Raw genomic sequence first — 18,745 nt, forward strand, 5'->3', positions numbered from 1 at the left:
TGGCTGAGCAGGGATTCGAAGCTGGGTCTCCCAGATCCTAGTCTGACACTCTAACCCTTGCACCATGCTGTCTCCCCAATGTGTCATGTTAGCTCATCCATGGGAATTCAGGTTGCCAGCTAAACCTACAGGATGGCCAAAGGCAGGGGTCATTTCCTGCAGGAGCGCACAGGAGCGGAGCTCCGGCAGTAAAGAGCCCAGGGGGTGGGCACATGCAACAAGCCCCACCCCCTGCTCCCAGCAGCCCTCAGTCAGAGCAAGAAGCAGCCAAATATGTTGCAGAGTCCCCCCAACCCCCCGGCCCAAAACAGTCCAGTGGCACCTTTAAGGCCAAGTTTTATTCAGGTACAAGCTCTCCCTCCTCTGCGAGGACAGATCTGCACGTCCCCCCTCCCCCATAGCTAGCAATCTAAAACAGTCCCGTGGAGCCGGAGCGGTGGGTGTTGCCTTCTGACACACTTCCGGTGATGTCAGGGGGTGTGGCATATGCAAATAAGTTATGCAAATGAGCTCCTGCACCTCTTTTTCTACGAAATGACCCCTGGTTGCCATCATTCCTCGGAAACCACCCCAACATGGCCTGAAAAGTCTATTGGTGAATGTATAGCTCTGTAAATTGTTTTTGGTTCAGTTTGAGCAGCTTAGTGCTAGTATACCACGGGCCCAGCGTTCCCACAATTTTTCAGCATTCAGAGACAATATCCACATTCAAAGTGTATGTTGTGTGGTTTGCTTTGATATGGATTTGGACTTTTACATGCAATATGCACTTTGAATGTGGATATTGTCTCTGAATGCTGAAAAATTGTGACTTTATTATTGTTAATGCATTTTCATTTACCCACATATAAACACATTTTTTGCGTACTTATTTTCGTTATTCTCCACGGTATTTTTGTTATGTACTCTTCTTCCATGGTTCTCTCTCGTTTTAAGATTACAGCAGATACATTCTGCTCAGGATTGTGAACTGCTCTGTTTGGTAGGGAGAAAAAATTAGAAGGAACTGTTAGCCAAATTGCTGTATTATTTAATAAAGATGGGGAATTATAATTATTAATATGCAATTGGCTTATCTATAGGATCTGACCTGTGTATAGCAGAGTTAGAATTCCCAAGAACCCAGGAACAGACACAGAAACTGGGTGGCTAAAATAATGATTTCTTTACTCAACATTCTCAAGCATACAAACAATATTCAAACACTCTCACACACAATATAGAACTATAAGGAAGCAGAGGTGATTGATAGCTTATAGATGGGTGATACAACCTGTCCAGATGTGCAGAGGTCCATGAAGAAAGGATTGTGGCCTAAACTCAGAGATTTCAGGGGTGGACTGCCATTTTGGATTATGGCAGAAGACACACGGTCTGAGGCCATGGTTACACTGGGATATACCCTATGGAAGACAATGCAGACCAATGGGCGGTCCTGGGGGCTGGTCTCAGGTGAGAACAATAGATTTCCTGGACCAATGATGAGTCCCAGGGGTGTGTGGCCTCAGGATGGGCAAGGCCTAGATGTGACCAATGAGCTTCCAGAGAGGCAAGGTCTGGATTTAACAATAGAAGCCAGGTGCTGGGTGGCTAGTTGAATGGATTATCTGACCACTAATGGTCCTGGCCAGGGTAAACAAAAGGTGGGAGACGTCTCTGATTAGCATCAGGAAGGATCGTTAATAATTTGAATGCTTGATTGGTTTATCCCGATATCTTGAGGGACAGAGTAGAAAAGACAAGGATTCAGACAAAGAATTAAATAGACTTCAGAAATGTAGATACTTTACCTGCTAGAACTCATTGTCATTCCATAAGCATAATCTGTGCTGGGTGGAGGGGGAAGACTGGAGGCTTGCTCTGGGGTTGCCTGTCACCTGAAAATGGAGACCCCTTTTTCAGAGCTGTGGCTAGCTCTATGTTTCAGAACCAGGAGTGCCTTTCTTGGCCTGAGTTTTGTGGGTCTCTGGATCAGGTTAGAAGTGGGGTGCCCTTGCTATTGGGGCTACCCAATAGTAAAAGGCAGCGCCTCTGGCAACAGAACCATCAACCACGACACCAGGACTATCGCCTAGTGGTAGGAGTAACGGCAATGGTGTAATAGTGGCAATTTCAGAAATTTAACGTGAAATGGCAACTGCAGGAAGAAATCCAGAGGGTAGCATTGCAAGAACGAATGTTGCAATGAACTGAATGGGCAGCTACTGTGCAGTCACAGAGTTGCTCCACATGAACATGGGCAGTGACAATCAAGGCAGTCCCATCGGGGAATCGTCTCACACCTCACTGAGGGAGGTAAGCATGGGATATTTGGGGCGAAGCTTGGAGCACACCTGTCTCCAGGAATTTGACAAAAGGGAAGTATTGATTATCTGCAGCCGCGATGGGTGACCACGGGCCAGTGGGCCCTGTGGTCTATGTGAAGCCGCTTCCTACACCTCTGGGCCCAGGGCAACAGCTGGATTGTTCTGGTCAAAGGCGTCCTTGCATGGTGGCTGAGGGGAGGACCCCCCCGTTTGTGTCGAGCTCTCTTGTGACTAATGTACAGAGTGGTGGGATGCAGTTCTCCAGCATTCTGTCTCGTTGCAGAAACCCTGGTCGTGGGACTTCCGCGAGTGCTGGACTGGGTACCCGCAGCAGGTAAGTGGCCAAGAAACCGTCAGTATGGAAACAAGTAAGCAGAGACTGCAGCGGTTCGAAAGCACAGCTGCAAGAAAAGGGCTGCTCCATCTGCCCGGCTTCACTACTTCTGGAATTAAAGCTGTGAGCGGGCGATTTGGCCACTGCATAAATTAGTTTGCTCTGGAGCCACCCTTCCTGAGTGAAGACAAGAATGTGTGAGCTGGAAGCTAAACAATTTTTAGGTAGTTCACACTAACTCAGCTTAGAGGGAACACTGCCCCCAAGAGGCTGAAATTCCACCAAGTTTCCTTATTGTTGCCCTGGAAGAGACCACGGCCGGGCCACTGGATACTGGCTGCAGTGGGGGCAACCAGATGATCACTTGAGCTGAATTTGGGGGGTTGTTGGAATAACTAGACTCAGCCCCTCCTTTCTCTCCTTTGCTTCCTTCCCAGCCACTCGAGCCTTCCATCTATGTCTACTACATCATGAAGCTTTCGTTCTACAACTCCCTGGTCATCACCTCCCCTTTTGAAGTGAAGAGGAAGGTGAGTGGCGGGTGTCAGACAAGGGTCGAAGGAACGCCCCTCCTGAAGTGTCTTTCAGGTATCGGCCTGCCGGGGTCCCTCCCGCTGGGTTCTCTCCTAGGTTATGATATGACATGGGGTGTTGCGAGGAATTACAACCTTGCCTTGAAAAACATCAGTCAAGTTTCATTCTAATGCAGATCTTTCGGAAGCGAACAGGGGCAGGCAGGAGGTCACTCGTGAAGCCCACGTGGGAATGTAGCCAGGCCTGTAACCAGATTTTGTGTCTTGTGGGGCAAAAACTTTTTTCTATCGGGGCTGCCATTATTTTTCTCTGTCTGTCTCTAAACAACTGTACTTTTAAGTAATAACAAAGACAATAGGCAGATCATGCCTATTGATTAAAGAACGTAGGAAGATTATGAGAGGGAGGGCAGGGAGGGCTGCCTCAGTGTTTCGTTCTCGCGGCCCTTTCTGACACGCCCAGGGAAATGCCGATCGCCACTTTGGGGCCAGGCAGCCATTTTTCTCCAGGCCATTTTGGCTGGAGATCCTGGAGGGTTTTTTTAAAAAAATCATCTTCTGGGCATGGAACAGCAGTCACTGGGTGTGTGTGTGTGGGGGGAGGTATTTGTGAATTTCCTGCATTGTGCAGGGGGTTGGACTAGATGACCCTGGAGGTCCCTTCCAGCTCTATGAGTCTAATAATACTAATAATAAATCAAATTTAAATGCAGCACAAACACCCCCCACAAAAGCCACCCCAGACATAAATGAAATGCAAAAACACCCCCTACCCTTCCCCTGCATAAAGCAATGAAATCCCTTACCATTTTCAGAAGGAAATCTTATAGGGATGGCCCTTTAAGGAAGGGGGTGGAGCCCCCAATAGCTGCACTGTATTTCATTCAGGTATGGCTGCGAGAGTTGGACTATAAGGAAGGCCGAGCGCAGAAGAATAGATTATTTTGAACTATGGTGCTGGAGAAGACTCTTGAGAGTCCCTTGGACTGCAAGGAGATCAAATCAGTTCATCCTAAAAGAAATCAACCCTGACTGTTCCCTGGAAGGCCAGATAATGAAACTGAAGCTCAAAGACTTTGGCCACCCGATGAGAAGGGAGCCCTCACTGGAGAAGACCCTGATGATGGGAAAGATTGAAGGTCAAAGAAGACGGGGACGGCAAAGGATGAGATGGTTAGACAGTGTCACAGATGCAACGATGATGAAATTGAGCAAACTTCAGAGGACGGCAGAATATAGGAAGGCCTGGCAGGATCTGGTCTATGGGGTCGTGAAGAGTCGGACTCGACTGTGCGACTGAACAACAACAAAGCCAGGGTCTTCACTGTACTCTCAGTGTGGTGGTCTCCTTGGGCCCAGGCTGAATGACTTTGGTCCCTGCCACACGGCAGGGAAAACGACGTTCGAACTGCGGCTAATTCGAGCCGCATCAAAGTTGACATGCCGCGGCAGGATCTCACACATCCCCCCAGCCGCGGCGCCGTCGCTCCCCAGCATGATCAGATGCCGGGGAGAAAGCGACGGTGCGAAGGGGAGCCTGGCGAACTGCGCATGCTCACACATGCGCAGTTCGTCCAGGAGCCGGGGATGCGCCGGCGCAAGGACGCGCCGGCAATCCCACGGCCGCACTTGCAGCGGCCCAATCGAAAACCACCCAGGTAGGTGGTTCTTTTTTGGTGTGCTGTAAGGGCGGGATGGGACGGATCGGAGACGGTAGCACGACGTTCCCCAGATGTTGATGTGGGATCGCGCCCGTTTGCTCCGGCCCTGATCCGTCCTTCTCTCGCCCAAACGGCTCGTATGGGCACGGCCTTTGTCTTGCAAAAGGAGTCAATGGAGAACAAGCAGTTGTAACAGGGCAGGAAGGGAGGGACCATTGAGGGGAATGCCTGACTCAGTTCCTCCTGAGCAGATGAGACAGAAGGAGTGCTGGTGAAGAAGGCTGGTGCTTTGGAGGGGCTGGACTCACTGCTGGCGGATGGAGTGGAGTTGGCATTTTGCAGAGCAGGTTGAGAGCCAAGGGCGGCACTCACAGACCCAGCCTAGCTGCATGAAAAGTGGGTTAGTGTCATGGCCAAGACGTGGCCACACTCGTTTGGTGCAGTGGTTAAGTGCGCGGACTCTAATCTGGGAGAACCTGGTTTGATTCCCCACTCCTCCACATGCAGCTGCTGGTGTGGCCTTGGGTCAGTCACAAGTTCTCTCAGAGCTCTCAAGAGCAGTCCTCGAGCCCTACCTTCCTCACAAGGGTGTCTTTTGTGGGGCGGGGAAGGGAAAGGAGATTGTGGTGCCTTGGCTTACCTTAACTGCAACTCGGTCTGCAGTATTTTAATTTTTAAAAAAATTATTTCATAAGTAAGACATACAAAAGACAAACATACATAAATACAGGTTGGGGGAATCCGTTTCTATCGTTACTTACCTAATTATTGACCTCATACTATAGCCAAAACATTCATTTCTTTTATCCACCTTTTAATTTTCATATATACCTTTTGCTTATAATTAAACATATATTTCTTATTTCCTTTTATTTTGATTATATGTCTGGAAATTTTATATGTTATACTTTTCTATCCATTTATAAAATCTTGACCATGTGTCCTCGAAATTTTCTTTGTTGTGTCCTCTCAAAATTGAAGTTGAATTGTCCATCTCTGCTGTTTCTCTGCCGAACCGACCTTTTGACATTTCCAACACTCATTTGGTAGGTCAAGATAGAATTTAACTAATTTGTCTGGATATACCATCTATAAAACATTTTATATATTTTTTCCTTATAAGAGGTCGCTTTAGTAATCTTTATATTCATTTTCCATACACGTGAGTCTCCTTTGTGCCCCCAGCGGTCCCTCAGCTGTCTCCTCTCCCCCTCTTCAGGACCACAAAATGCAAATTATCCACCACGCTGCCACCATCTTCCTCATCAGCTTCTCATACTGTGCCAACTACATCCGCATCGGCACCCTGGTCATGATTATACACGATGCTTCCGACTGTTTGTTGGAGGTGAGTGAGGCTCACGACCACTGCGAGAGGGAAAGTGTCCTGGATCCCCCTGTCCCCATTGGGAAAGCTGCTTGAGAGCCAGTTTGGTGTAGTGGTTAGGAGCGTAGACTCTAATCTGGGAGAACCGGGTTTGATTCCCCACTCATCCACATGCTGGCATGACCTTGGGTCAGTCACAAGTTCTTTCAGGGCTGTTCTCTCAAGGGCAGTTCTTGAGAGAGTTCTCAGCCCCACCTTCCTCACAAGGTCTCTGTTGTGGGGAGAGGAAGGGAAAGGAGATTGTAAGTCGCTCTGAGACTGTTTCAGGTAGTGAAGGGCGGGGTATAAATCCAATCTCTTCCTCCTCCTCCTCCTCTTCATCTTCTGGAGCAGCAGGCGCAGATGTTTGCAGGGGATACGCATCTGTTTAGCGTATCAGCAAATGAAAATGGAGAACTATAAGGAAATGCACATAATAATGCTTCATTTCAGTTAACCTCACCAGGGATTAGAACCTCTTTTTAAAACCTGCCACTGTGGTAGGAACAGCCCTGCTGGATCAGGCCAAGGGGCCACTCTAGCATCCTATTCTCCTCTGAGGGCAAGGGGATTCCTGCCCCCGCCCTCCATTGTTGTTGTTGTTCAGTCGCACAGTCGAGTCCGACTCTTCTCGACCCCATGGACCAGCTCCCTCCAGGCCCTCCGGTCTTCCGCCATCCTCTGAAGTTTGCTCAACTTCATGTTCGTTGCATCGATGACACTGTCTAACCATCTCATCCTTTGCCGCCCCATCTTCTTTGACCTTCAATCTTTCCCAGCATCAGGGTCTTCTCCAGTGAGTGCTCCCTTCTCATTGGGTGGCCAAAGTATTTGAGCTTCAGTTTCATTATCTGGCCTTCCAGGGAACAGTCAGGGTTGATTTCTTTGAGGATTGACTGATTTGTTCTTCTTGCAGTCCAAGGGACTCTCAAGAGTCTTCTCCAGCACCATAGTTCAAAAGAATCTATTCTTCTGCGCTCGGCCTTCCTTATAGTCCAACTCTCGCAGCCATACATGACTACTGGGAATACCATTGCTTTGACCATGCGGACTTTTGTTGGCAGGGTGATGTCTCTACTTTTTATCATGCTGTTTAGGTTCGCCATCGCTTTCCTCCCAAGGAGCAGGCGTCTTTTAATTTCATGACTGCTGTCACAGTCTGCGGTGATCTGGGATCCCAGGAACGTGAAGTCTGTCACTACTTCCACGACTTCCCCTTCTATTTGCCAAGGAGTGATGGGGCCGGATGCCATGATCTTAGTTTTTTTGATGTTGAGCTTCAAGCCCACTTTTGCGCTCTCCTCTTTTACCCTGAGCAAGAGGCTCTTGAGGTCCTCTTCACTTTCTGCCATCAGAGTGGTATCGTCTGCATATCTGAGGTTGTTGATCTTTTCCCCCGCAATCTTAATTCCTGCTTGTGATTCATCTAGGCCAGCATTTCGCATGATGTACTCTGCATATATATTAAATAAGCAAGGCGACAATATACATCCTTGTCGTACTCCTTTTCCTATGCGAAACCAATCAGTTGTTCCATATCCGGTTCTAACTGTCGCTTCTTGGCCCTTATACAGGTTTCTCAAGAGACATGTGAGGTGGTCTGGTACTCCCATCTCTTTAAGGACCTGCCATAGTTTGTTGTGATCCACACAGTCAAAGGCTTTAGCATAGTCAATGAAGCAGAAGTAGATATTTTTCTGGTACTCTCTTGCTTTCTCCATAATCCAGCGAATGTTGGAAATTTGATCTCTAGTTCCTCTACCTCTTCGAAACCCAGCTTGTACTTCTGGCAGTTCTCTATCCACGTACTGTTGAAGCCTAGCTTGTAGGATCTTGAGCATGACCTTGCTAGCGTGTGATATGAGTGCAATTGTGCGATAGTTTGAACATTCCTTGGCATTGCCCTTCTTTGGGATTGGAATGTATACTGATCTTTTCCAATCCTGTGGCCACTGTTGCGTTTTCCAAATTTGCTGGCAAATGGAGTGCAGAACTTTAACAGCATCATCTTCTAAGACTTTGAATAGCTCAGCTGGAATACCATCACCTCCACTAGCTTTGTTGTTAGTAATGCTTTCTAAGGCCCATTTAACTTCACATTCCAGGATGTCTGGCTCGAGGTCAGTGATTATACCGTCGTGGTTGTCAAGGACATCGAGGTCTTTCTTGTATAGTTCTTCTGTGTATTCTTGCCATCTTTTCCTAATCTCTTCTGCTTCTGTTAGGTCCCTACCGTTTTTGTCCTTTATCATGGCCAGCTTTGCATGGAACGCTCCCTTGATTTCTCCAACTTTCTTGAAGAGATCTCTAGTCCTTCCCATTCTATTGTTTTCTTCTATTACTTTGCACTGTTCATTCAGGAAGGCCTCCTTATCTCTCCTTGCTGTTCTCTGGAAATCTGCGTTCAGTTGGGTAAATCTTTCCTTTTCGCCTTTGCCTTTCGCTTTCCTTCTTTCCTCTGCTATTTGTAAAGCCTCATCAGAAAGCCACTTTGCTTTCTTACATTTCTTTTTCTTTGGGATGGTGGTGATTGCTGCCTCCTGTACAATGTCACGAACCTCCGTCCATAGTTCTTCAGGCACTCTATCTATCAAATCCAGACCCTTGAATCTATTCTTCACCTCTACTGTATATTCATCAGGGATGCGATCTAGGTCAAACCTGAATGGCCTCGTGGTTTTCCCAATTTTCTTCAGTTTAAGTCTGAATTTTGCAATGAGTAGCTCATGATCTGAACCACAGTCAGCTCCAGGTCTTGTTTTTACTGACTGGATAGAGCTTCTCCATCTTTGACTGCAAATTATATAGTCAATCTGATTTCGGTGTTGCCCATCTGGTGATGTCCATGTGTAGAGTCGCCTCTTAGGTTGTTGGAAAAGGGTGTTCGCTATGACCAGTGTGTTCTCTTGACAAAACTCTGTTAACCTTTGCCCTGCTTCATTTTGCTTTCCAAGGCCAAACTTGTCTGTTATTCCAGTTACCTTTTCACTTCCTACTTTAGCATTCCAGTCCCCTATGATGATGAGGACATCATTTTTTGGTGTTAGTTCTAGGAGGTGTTGTAGGTCTTCATAGAACCGGTCCACTTCAGCCTCTTCTGCATCAGTGGTTGGGGCATAGACTTGGATTACTGTGATGTTGAATGGTTTGCCTTGGAATCGGACAGAAATCATTCTGTCATTTTTGAGATTGTATCCCAGTACTGCCTTTTGCACTCTCTTGTTGACTATAAAGGCCACACCATTTTTTCTACGAGATTCCTGGCCACAGTAGTAGATATAATGGTCTTCTGAGTTAAATTCGCCCATTCCTGTCCACTTTAGTTCACTGATTCCTAGGATATCGATGTTCAGTCTTGCCATCTCATTTTTGACCACGTCAAGCTTACCTTGATTCATAGATCTTACATTCCAGGTTCCTATGCAGTATTGTTCTTTGCAGCATCGGACTTTCCTTTCACCATCAGACACATCCACAACTGAGCGTCCTTTCGGCTTTGGCCCAGCCGCTTCACTCTTTCTGGGGTTACTTGTACTTGTCCTCTGCTCTTCCTCAGTAGCATATTGGACACCTTCCGACCTGAGGGGCTCATCTTCCGGCGTCATATCTTTTAGCCTTTTGATACTGTCCATGGGGTTTTCTTGGCAAAAATACTGGAGTGGGTTGCCATTTCCTTCTCCAGGTGGATCACGCTTGGTCTGAGTTCTCTGCTGTGGCCTGTCCGTCTTGGGTGGCCCTTCACGGCATAGCCCACAGCTTCACTGAACTACACAAGCCCCCTCGCCACGACAAGGCAGTGATCCATGAGGGGGCCGCCCTCCATTGCCCCACCCTAACTCTGTTGACTGGTGGTGAGGGAAATGGAGGGTCTGGAATGGCATCTCACAGCACCATTTCTGGCAGTGGAAGTGGAACTGACATCACTGACATGTTATGGGTTACCTGCTTCAGGGAATCCCAGAGCGTGCTGCAACTCACTGATGTCACTTCTGGGTATGCAGCCAGAAATGGCATCATGGGACACCATTTTGTTCTCTGCACCACCACCCCGTCTTTTGCTCTTGGCTGGAAACCCTAGTGGCCAACCAGATGTGCCAGGAGTTCCTTAAATAGGGACGCGGAGGCCCAAGATTCCTCCTGCTGTCAACCCTTCCCAGCAACTGACATTCAGAGGTATACTGCTTCTAAACATGGAGGTTCTATGGAGATACCATGGCTAATATTAATGGTTCTCCCCTCCATGAATCCTCTCATAAAGCAGTCCCCACCCCCATCCTCTCATAAAGCAGTCTGAATATTATTTCTTGCAGCAGGGAATTCCGCCAGTTGATAAGGATAAAGTGGAAGAGCGGAGACTGATGTAAGCTACTTTGGATCTTCCTTAGGGTGAAAGACTGGATATAAATGAGAGCCAGTTTGGTGTAGTGGTTAAGTGTGCGGACTCTAATCTGGGAGAACTGGGTTTGATTCCCCACTCCTCCACTTGCACCTGCTGATGTGACCTTGGGTCAGTCAGAAGCTCTGGCACAGCTGTCCTTGAAAAAGAGCAGTTTCTGTCAGAGTTCTCTCAGCCCCACCCACCTCACAGGGTGTCTGTTGTGGGGAGGGGAAGGGAAAGGAGTTTGTAAGCCGCTCTGAGACTCCAAGTGAAGGGCGGGGTATAAATCCAATCTCTTCTTCTTCTCTTCTCTAAATGAATAATGTGCCCTGTTCAAAGGAGGACTTCCTTATGTCTGTTTTGTGTCCCCAGCCCAACAAGATATTACACTACCTGAAATGGCGCAGGGCTTGTGAAACTCTCTTCATTGTTTTCTCCGCCGTTTACATCTTCACCACCCTGGTGATTTTTCCCAACAAGTAAGTTTCAGTTCCAGGTCACCTCTCTTAGTCTGCAGCTTTCCATTCTGTCTCATGACATAGGTTGGTTCTGCCATAGGTTGGTTTCAGACAAATTAACGGAACTGGAAAGGACCATCTGTGGTTATAAGCCACTGTGGGGCAGCTGGATGTGATGCGGTAGTCATTCTTCTTAACCTTACCCCGATCATATATAAAGTACAAGAAGCGGCGACCCACGATACTCATAGGGGGGAGCTCCACGCAGGAGGAAGCCGCCACAGGTGAGCCTTCTGCACTTCTCCCCGCCTCTGCCTGGCCCCCACGGCAAAGCCCATTTGGCTCTGAGCCACCGGGCCCACCAAACCTCCCCCGCCCCCCCCCACGGCAACAGTGGTGAGGCCACTCTCCCCTCGCAGTGGTGGCGAGGCCTGGCTGGCCCGCCAAGCTTTCTCTCCCTCCAGCAGTGGTGGTGAGGGCTGAACGGCTCACAGTTGCCGGCCGGCCAAGACTTCTCCCTCCCCCCCAGTGGCGGTGGCGAGGCAGTTATCAGAGTGTTTCTCTGTGCATGCACAGGGAACACTCTTTTACTTTTGGGGGGATTTAAGTATCCCCCCTATAGTTTTTTATAGATTTCAGATATTTCTGCACATCTGGGGATTACCCCAAATGTGCAGGAAAATCTGTTTTCCCCCTAGGTGCCCCCGATGTGCGGATTTAGATATCCGCACGCAGGGGCGCCTTGACTATTAGTATATAGACAAGAAGGGGGACCCGCGATACTCATAGGGGGGAGGAGAAGCTCCACAGGAGGAGAAGGAAGCAGCCGTAGGTGAGCCTTTCCCCCTACCCCCCATCCCTGGCACCCACAATGAGGCCTGTGTCCCTCCAAGCCTTCTCCTCCCTCCCTCAGCACCGGCGGCGAGGCCTGAACTTGGCCCGCCAAGCTTTCTCTCTCCCCCCTCCCCTAGTGGCGGCAGTGATGAGGCCTGGCTGGCCCACCAAACTTTCTCCCTCCCTCCCCCAGCGGTGGTGGTAGTGAGGCCTGAGCTCGGCCCGCCAAACTTTCTCCCCCCTGGTGGCGAGAGCTGAGCAGCTTATAGCCGCCGGCTGGCCAAGCCTTCTCCCACCCCTCTCCCTCCCTGGTGGTGGCGTCGTCGAAGCCGTTCTCAAAGCGTTCCCTGTGCCTGCGCAGGGAATGCTCTTTTACTTTTGGGGGGGATTTAAATATCACCTGCATATTTTTTCCAAGTTTTCAGATTTCTCTGCACATCTGGGTATTGCCCCAAATGTGCAGGAAAATCTCCCTGCCCCACAAGTGCCCCCGATGTGCGAATTTAGAGATCCGCACGAAGGGGGCATGTTGGGTGAGCATCCAGTTTTAAGAGCAAAAATGCCACACGTTCAGTACACACGTCTTTTCCCCCTCTGCTTTACTGATTTGCACATGTACAAGGTTGAAAGTTGAAGTATTCTAAACAATCTATGCAATTGTACATGGGATGACATCTGAGATTCTTTAGTGTGTGGTGTTTTACTGAAGTGCACATCCTCCCTTGCGCATGGGTCAAATAGTGCATTGAAGAGAAACTTGATGCCTTTGTACGTAGAATCACATTCAGACGACTTTCCTGTAGTGCTTTGTCCGTGCACAAAGGAGCACTGAGAATGGGTAGGCTGGGAGACACAAGGGGAGAGTGGCCTCACCACTGTTGCCGTGGGGGGGGGGCCGGGGTAGGTTTGTTGGGCCCGGTGGCTCAGAGCCAAATGGGCTTTGCTGTCGGGGCCAGGCAGAGGCGGGGAGAAGTGGAGAAGGGGGGACCTCCTGATGGCACCTGGTATTTTTGGCCACTGTGTGACAGGGTATTGGACTGGATGGTCCACTGGCCTGATCGAACATTGGTTTCTCTTATGTCCTCTTAAGTCAACTGAAGAAATCAGAGCTAGTGGCAAACAGTGCATGGACAGTACCTGTATGAAATTTTAAAAACGGGAACAACCGAGGTTCCTAATATGTTGGTGCCACAGTTTGGAGATTGAAATTGGGAGGAATTCAGCGGCGGAGGAGAAGGCTGGGGAGGTCCCCCACATGGGGCACCACCACAGACCTTTGGCACACTAGTAATTAGACAGCAAATGCAGGTCCTCCCCCAAAGAGCTGACGGTCTGAAGGCAGAGACCCTAGCGAGCTTCGTCCTCTCATGATTCCCCTCCTTCTTTCCCCGCAGGGTGCTCTACAACACATACTACTACTCCATGGAAATATACAAGCCCTTTTTGGGCTACTACTTAATGAATGGTTCCCTGATGATCCTGCAGCTGCTGCACATATTCTGGTCTTACCTTATTGTCCGCATGTTGGGCAGATTCTTCGTCTGTGGCACGGTAGGTGCAGAGGGCGGTCATGGGAGGAGGGTGCTCATCAAAGTCCTACCCCCCAAAGATCATGGGACCTTGAACCCACCCAATATGTAAGGGATGTTTGTGGACCCTCAGTATGGGAATTTCTTCTCTGTATGCTCAGAAGCATTTGTTATTATCTCTCCCCATTCCACAGAATGACCTTTGGCCAGTCACAGTTCTCTCAGAGCTCTCTCAGCCCCACCTACCACCTACCACACAGGGACCGATTTCACACAAGAGCTGCGCCGCAGTCACGCCTCCCTTTGCCCCGCTTCTATTGGTCAATTTCCCACTCGAAGCCGCGCGGCTGCATTTTGACCCACGACTTCGCCCAATTTTACCCGCAGTTCCCAGCCCCTGTTTTTTGAGGATCATGAAACCGCGGGGGAAATCGGGTGAAGCCGCGGGTCAAAATGCAGCCGCATGGCTTTGAGTGGGAAATTGACCAATAGAAGCGGGGCAAAAGGGAAGCGCGACCGCGGCACAGCTCTTGTGTGAAATCGGTCAGGGTGTCTGTTATGGGAAGAGGAAGGGAAAGTGATTGTAAGCCGCTCTGAGACTCCTTTGGGTAGTGAAGGGCGGGGTACAAAACCAGCCCTTGTCTTCTAATGGACAATTAACACACAAAAATTCCAATAACACCAGTATCTTCACAGACGGCTGACAGATAATCCACATAGCAATCCAGTAGCAAGCAGTATTGTAAAAGGTAGAATTTCTTTGATTATGATGAAGATACTTTCCCAATAAATTCCTGGACAGAGCCATCACAAGTATAAAAAGGATCCCCTTTTTCATTACAGTACCAGAAGCCAAGAAAAGGAGAAGGTTTTTGTACTCCACTTTTCTCTACCGGAAATTTGCAAACAGGTTTCAATCCAGTTTGACATGACATATGTAGAAATGGAGAAAAAAGATGGAGCAAAGGCGTGGCTGTTCAACACTGCAGTGAACATGGATTAAAAGGAGACTGCAGAAAGGGCCTCAGAGTGGCTGACAATCACCTTTCCCTTCCTCTCCCCACAAAAGGCACCTTGTGAGGCAGGTGGGGATGAGAGAATTCTGGGAATTCTGAGAGAACAAGGTCACCCAGCAGGATTCATGTGGAGGAGGAGTGGGGAATCAAGCCCAGTTCTCCAGATTAGAGTCCTCCGCTCTTAACCAGCGTTTTTTAGAGGATGTGGGAAATGTATTTGCCAGTCTATTAGGGGTTATACATAGCTGTACATAGCTTTTGCTGCATTCTGTCTTAAACCCACATTAATGGAGATCTTCAAAGGTTGTTTTAAAAGACTCACCCAGCTCTCTTCCAGATTAGGTACTGCAAATTCCTTCCCTCCTCTCTGTAAATCAAGACTTTTCCTTCTGAGTTTGCCAATACTGTGTGTACATTAGCCACCAGTTTTTTTCTGGTGCTCAGGGTTTTTGGGTTAATCTAAGATCCTTTCAAAGCTGTTGTTGACACAGTCCTATCTCAGCTTGCTTTATATGCAAAAACAAAATGCTTGATTTGTAAATGCTGAAACCACAGCACCTGTATTCCACCCATAGATCATAGGATAGCAATCTAAGATATAATTTCTTTCTTTCTTTCTTTCTTTCTTTCTTTCTTTCTTTCTTTCTTTCTTTCTTTCTTTCTTTCTTTCTTTCTTTCTTTCTTTCTTTCTTTCTTTTTTTATCCTGCCTTGCCACAGAACTGGCTCAAGGCGGCTAACAACATTAATACACTAAAACAATAAATACATTAAAATACAATGAAATATACAACAAAGCCTAAGCAAATAAACAGTACTAGTGATAAAGATGGCGGTGTATAATATGCAAACAAAGGCAATAACCAGTTGGTGTTTCATGCAGGCCAAGATGTACTCCGGTGGCGCATTCGTCAGTGGCACATTCGCCAGTGGCCCACTCATCAGCGGCGGCCCCTAATTGAAAGCCTGGTGGAAGAGCTCCGTTTTGCAGGCCCTGCGGAACTGTAGAAGGTCTCGCAGGGCCCTGATGTTATCCGGGAGCTCATTCCACCAGCGTGGGCCCCCCGCCGAAAAGGCCCTGGCTCTAATGGCCACCAACTTGATGTCTCTCGGGCCAGGAAGAGTCAGGCAATTCTGTGTTCCTGACCTCAGTGCTCTCTGGGGCACATGTGGGGAAAGACATTATACATTAATGAAGTCCTTAATTCATGGAAAGCCTTTTAAAATCAAAATGGTGAATCAATGGGATACACCATGAAGTTTGTAGTCCTAATTTTTGGTTACAGAAATCCCATACTTTCATTAAAGACAAGTGCATGCCATTGGCACCTGGATCAAAACGTTCGGTCTTGTTTTTCCGTATCTGGCTACTCAGTGGCAACTTTATCTCCCCACTGTTCAGTTTCCCAGACAGTTTTCATATCATCTTCCCGGAACCGGTAGGAGCCACTGATCTAGAGGTGCAGGCTGCAATACCTGATAATATCCAGCTCTGTTAAACCACCATTGTCTCCTGATTCACTGCAAAATTTCTTTTGTGCTATCAAGTCAGAACCAACTCATGGCGGCCCCAGGACCGTGAGGTTTTCAAGGCAGGAGATGAGCAGTGGTGGTTTGGTTTGCCCATCACCTTCTTCCACATAGCAACCCCAGCTTTCCTTGGTGGTTGTCCAAGTACTAACCATTTCGCGTCCAAGCCCTAACAAGCTCTGTTCTACAAACTGGCCTGGAGAAAAATTGCTGCCTGACCCAAAGTGGTGATCAGCATTTCCCTGGGCGTGTAAGAAAGGGCCACGAGAACTAAGCAGTGATGCATCTGTCTGGACAAAACAGAAGGAGGGATAACTGTAATCTATTCAAAGCTGCCTTGAATGCAATGTGTGAAACATCTAATTGAAATGTCATGTTGAGCTTCGTCCTGGGCTAGGATCCAAAGATATCCAATCATATGCTAGCCCACGAAGTAACAAGCCAATCACTTTACAGCAAGCTCCCTGAGCGGGAACGTCCATGATTGGTCCTTATGTGAAGAACCTTATTGGTTGGTATTTGTACAGTGGGTGTGGCTACATTAGCCGGGAGAGTTTAAAAGCAGGACAGCTGCAATGGAAAGGCTGTTCTGGCTATCAGATGTTGATCCGTGTTGGAGTTGTGTTTGAGTTGAAGAATAAAGTTGTGTTCTTGCTGAATCACTGTCAGCAAGCTGCCATTCTGTTTTCTGTGACCTCTGTGTACATATCCTTTCCCTGTTGCACCCGGCTTGTTTTCTATCATCCTGCTCCTGCGTTGGAATGCACAAGATAACTGCTGGAGGTTGTGTGGGGGAGAAGAGGCTGTAATGCTTGCCTATTGCTTTTCTCATGAGTACTGCACCTGTGTTTTGTCTGATGTTCTGCCTGGTTCCCATGGACTGGGCGCGCAACCGTTTCATTAGCCCGCCAGCGGGAATGCTATTCATTGGATCTGTATCTGTTTGAAGTTCCTTTATTATGCTTGACCTAACTGTGTATCCCCAGTTCTAACAAAGAACGTGTTTGAGTATGTCTTCAACGCTTTGAAATAAATTTTGCTTTTCTTGAAAACGTGGATTTATTCTCGATGCTTGGGGATCCAACATATTGTTAGAACTCTCTTGCTCCTATCGTTCCGAATCTGGCAAGATCATGAGCGGAACTGAGGGAAACCTACTTAACACGGAGGGGGACTCAGGATCGGTCCCACATACCTCCGCTTCTTTGGTGTTCACGACTGCAGCCTCGGTGGAGGGTGCCGTGGGGGGAACGATTCCCCGCCTGCCTGCACATCTGTCTTGGCCGCCTCCGACCCCTTCGCACTGGGGTCCGCGGAAGACTCAACAGCAGGATGACTGGACTATGTACAACACTCAGGGCACCCGAGAGGTGTACTCCCGTCGGGGGAGCGGATTACGTGAGAGTCTGTTTGACAAGGGATTGTTCCCGGAGCCGGGGACTACCTCGGAGAAGGGGAGTTCCAAGCAAGACCTCGAGGAGTGGATGTTCGAGCCATCGGGGCCGCGAGGCCACGCAGAAGATGAGGAGGGCACCGGAGCCTTCCAAACGGAAGAGGACTATGACCCACCCCCGGACTATCGACCTCGGGACCCCATCCCGGAGGAAACTACCGGGGAACGACTAGCAGAACTGGAAGACTCGGTGAGAGACTTAATGCGGGCATTCCAGGATGTGATGGAAGGTCTGCCGGGAATGATGGACGTTAGAATGGCTAATTTCCTTGACGCACACGCCGCGCAGCAACAAGTTGCTCCTGCACCGGGATTTCCCGCGCCGCCGATGCCTGCTCAACCGCTGATGGGACCGAACGACTGGCAGAACTGGAATACTCGGTGAGGGACTTGTTGAGGACATTCCAGGATGTAATGGAAGCTCTGCCGGGAATGATGGACGTTAGAATGGCTAATTTCCTTGACGCACACGCCGCGCAGCAACAAGTTGTCCCTGCACCGGGAGTTCCCGCACCGCAGGTGCCTGCTCAGCCGCCGACGGGACCTCCGCTGCAAGTACCGGGAGTTCCCGCGCCGCAGGTGCCTGTCCAGCCGCCGGCGGGACCGCCTCAGCAAGGGCCTGTGCAACAGCCGATGCCGGGGGGTCCGCCGGTGCCGGGTCTGCCGCCACCGATGAGGCCAATGCCAGCGGGGCCACCGGTTGGTCCGGGTCTCCCTCTCAGGGGAGTTCCGGGTCAGCTGGGACCGTTGGTACGGCCTCCATGGCCCAGACCCAAAGATCTACTGGAGGCTACCTTTGACGGCAACCCAGATGAACTCGCTTTCTTCACGGTGAGAGTGCATAAATTCGTAGAAGAGAGCCGACACCTGTTCCGAAATGAAGCTGGTCTTATTGATGTCATCTCGGCAAGACTAAAAGGAGACGCCGCCACATGGTATGTTGGACTGCACAATGACCGCGGTCCGGAACTTTTGAATTTGCGAGCATTCATGTGGGCGCTGCGGGCGAGGTTTGAAGATGTCAACGCGAGCCAAAGAGCTAAAGCGTTTCTCCGCACCTACCGCCAGAATAAGAAGTCGGTTCGCGAGTACACACTGGAATTCCACAAGCAGGCAGCAAAGCTCCGAGACTACCCTGATCATATATTGGCTGAGATGTATCGATTGGGACTCAACGCAGACATCCGAGAAACGGTTCTGAAGACTGTCAATCCTGTCTCCCTGATGGCCTGGACCCAGGAAGCTGAAAATGCAGAGGATCGGCTCACCACCATCAAACTCGACTTGGCTGCTACGACCAACAGACCCGCCGCTGCCAGTGCCTCCAGACCCAAGACTCAACGCCTGTC

General features: G+C 49.1%; 1 protein-coding gene across 1 annotated transcript in view; it reads left to right on the top strand.

Moving 5' to 3' along the window:
- Nucleotides 1-18,745, top strand: part of LOC107106839 (ceramide synthase 4-like) — a 44,506-nt gene that overhangs the window by 20,714 nt on the left and 5,047 nt on the right. Inside the window, exons 5-9 of the mRNA XM_015407054.1 lie at nucleotides 2,590-2,640; nucleotides 3,078-3,170; nucleotides 6,054-6,182; nucleotides 10,951-11,057; nucleotides 13,265-13,421. Of these exons, the coding sequence (XP_015262540.1) occupies nucleotides 2,590-2,640; nucleotides 3,078-3,170; nucleotides 6,054-6,182; nucleotides 10,951-11,057; nucleotides 13,265-13,421 (537 nt within the window). The remainder of the gene's footprint in view (nucleotides 1-2,589; nucleotides 2,641-3,077; nucleotides 3,171-6,053; nucleotides 6,183-10,950; nucleotides 11,058-13,264; nucleotides 13,422-18,745) is intronic.

The sequence above is a fragment of the Gekko japonicus genome, unplaced genomic scaffold, assembly GCF_001447785.1.
Source record: "Gekko japonicus isolate JY-2015 unplaced genomic scaffold, Gekko_japonicus_V1.1 scaffold2133, whole genome shotgun sequence".
Classification (NCBI taxonomy): Eukaryota; Metazoa; Chordata; class Lepidosauria; order Squamata; family Gekkonidae; genus Gekko; species Gekko japonicus.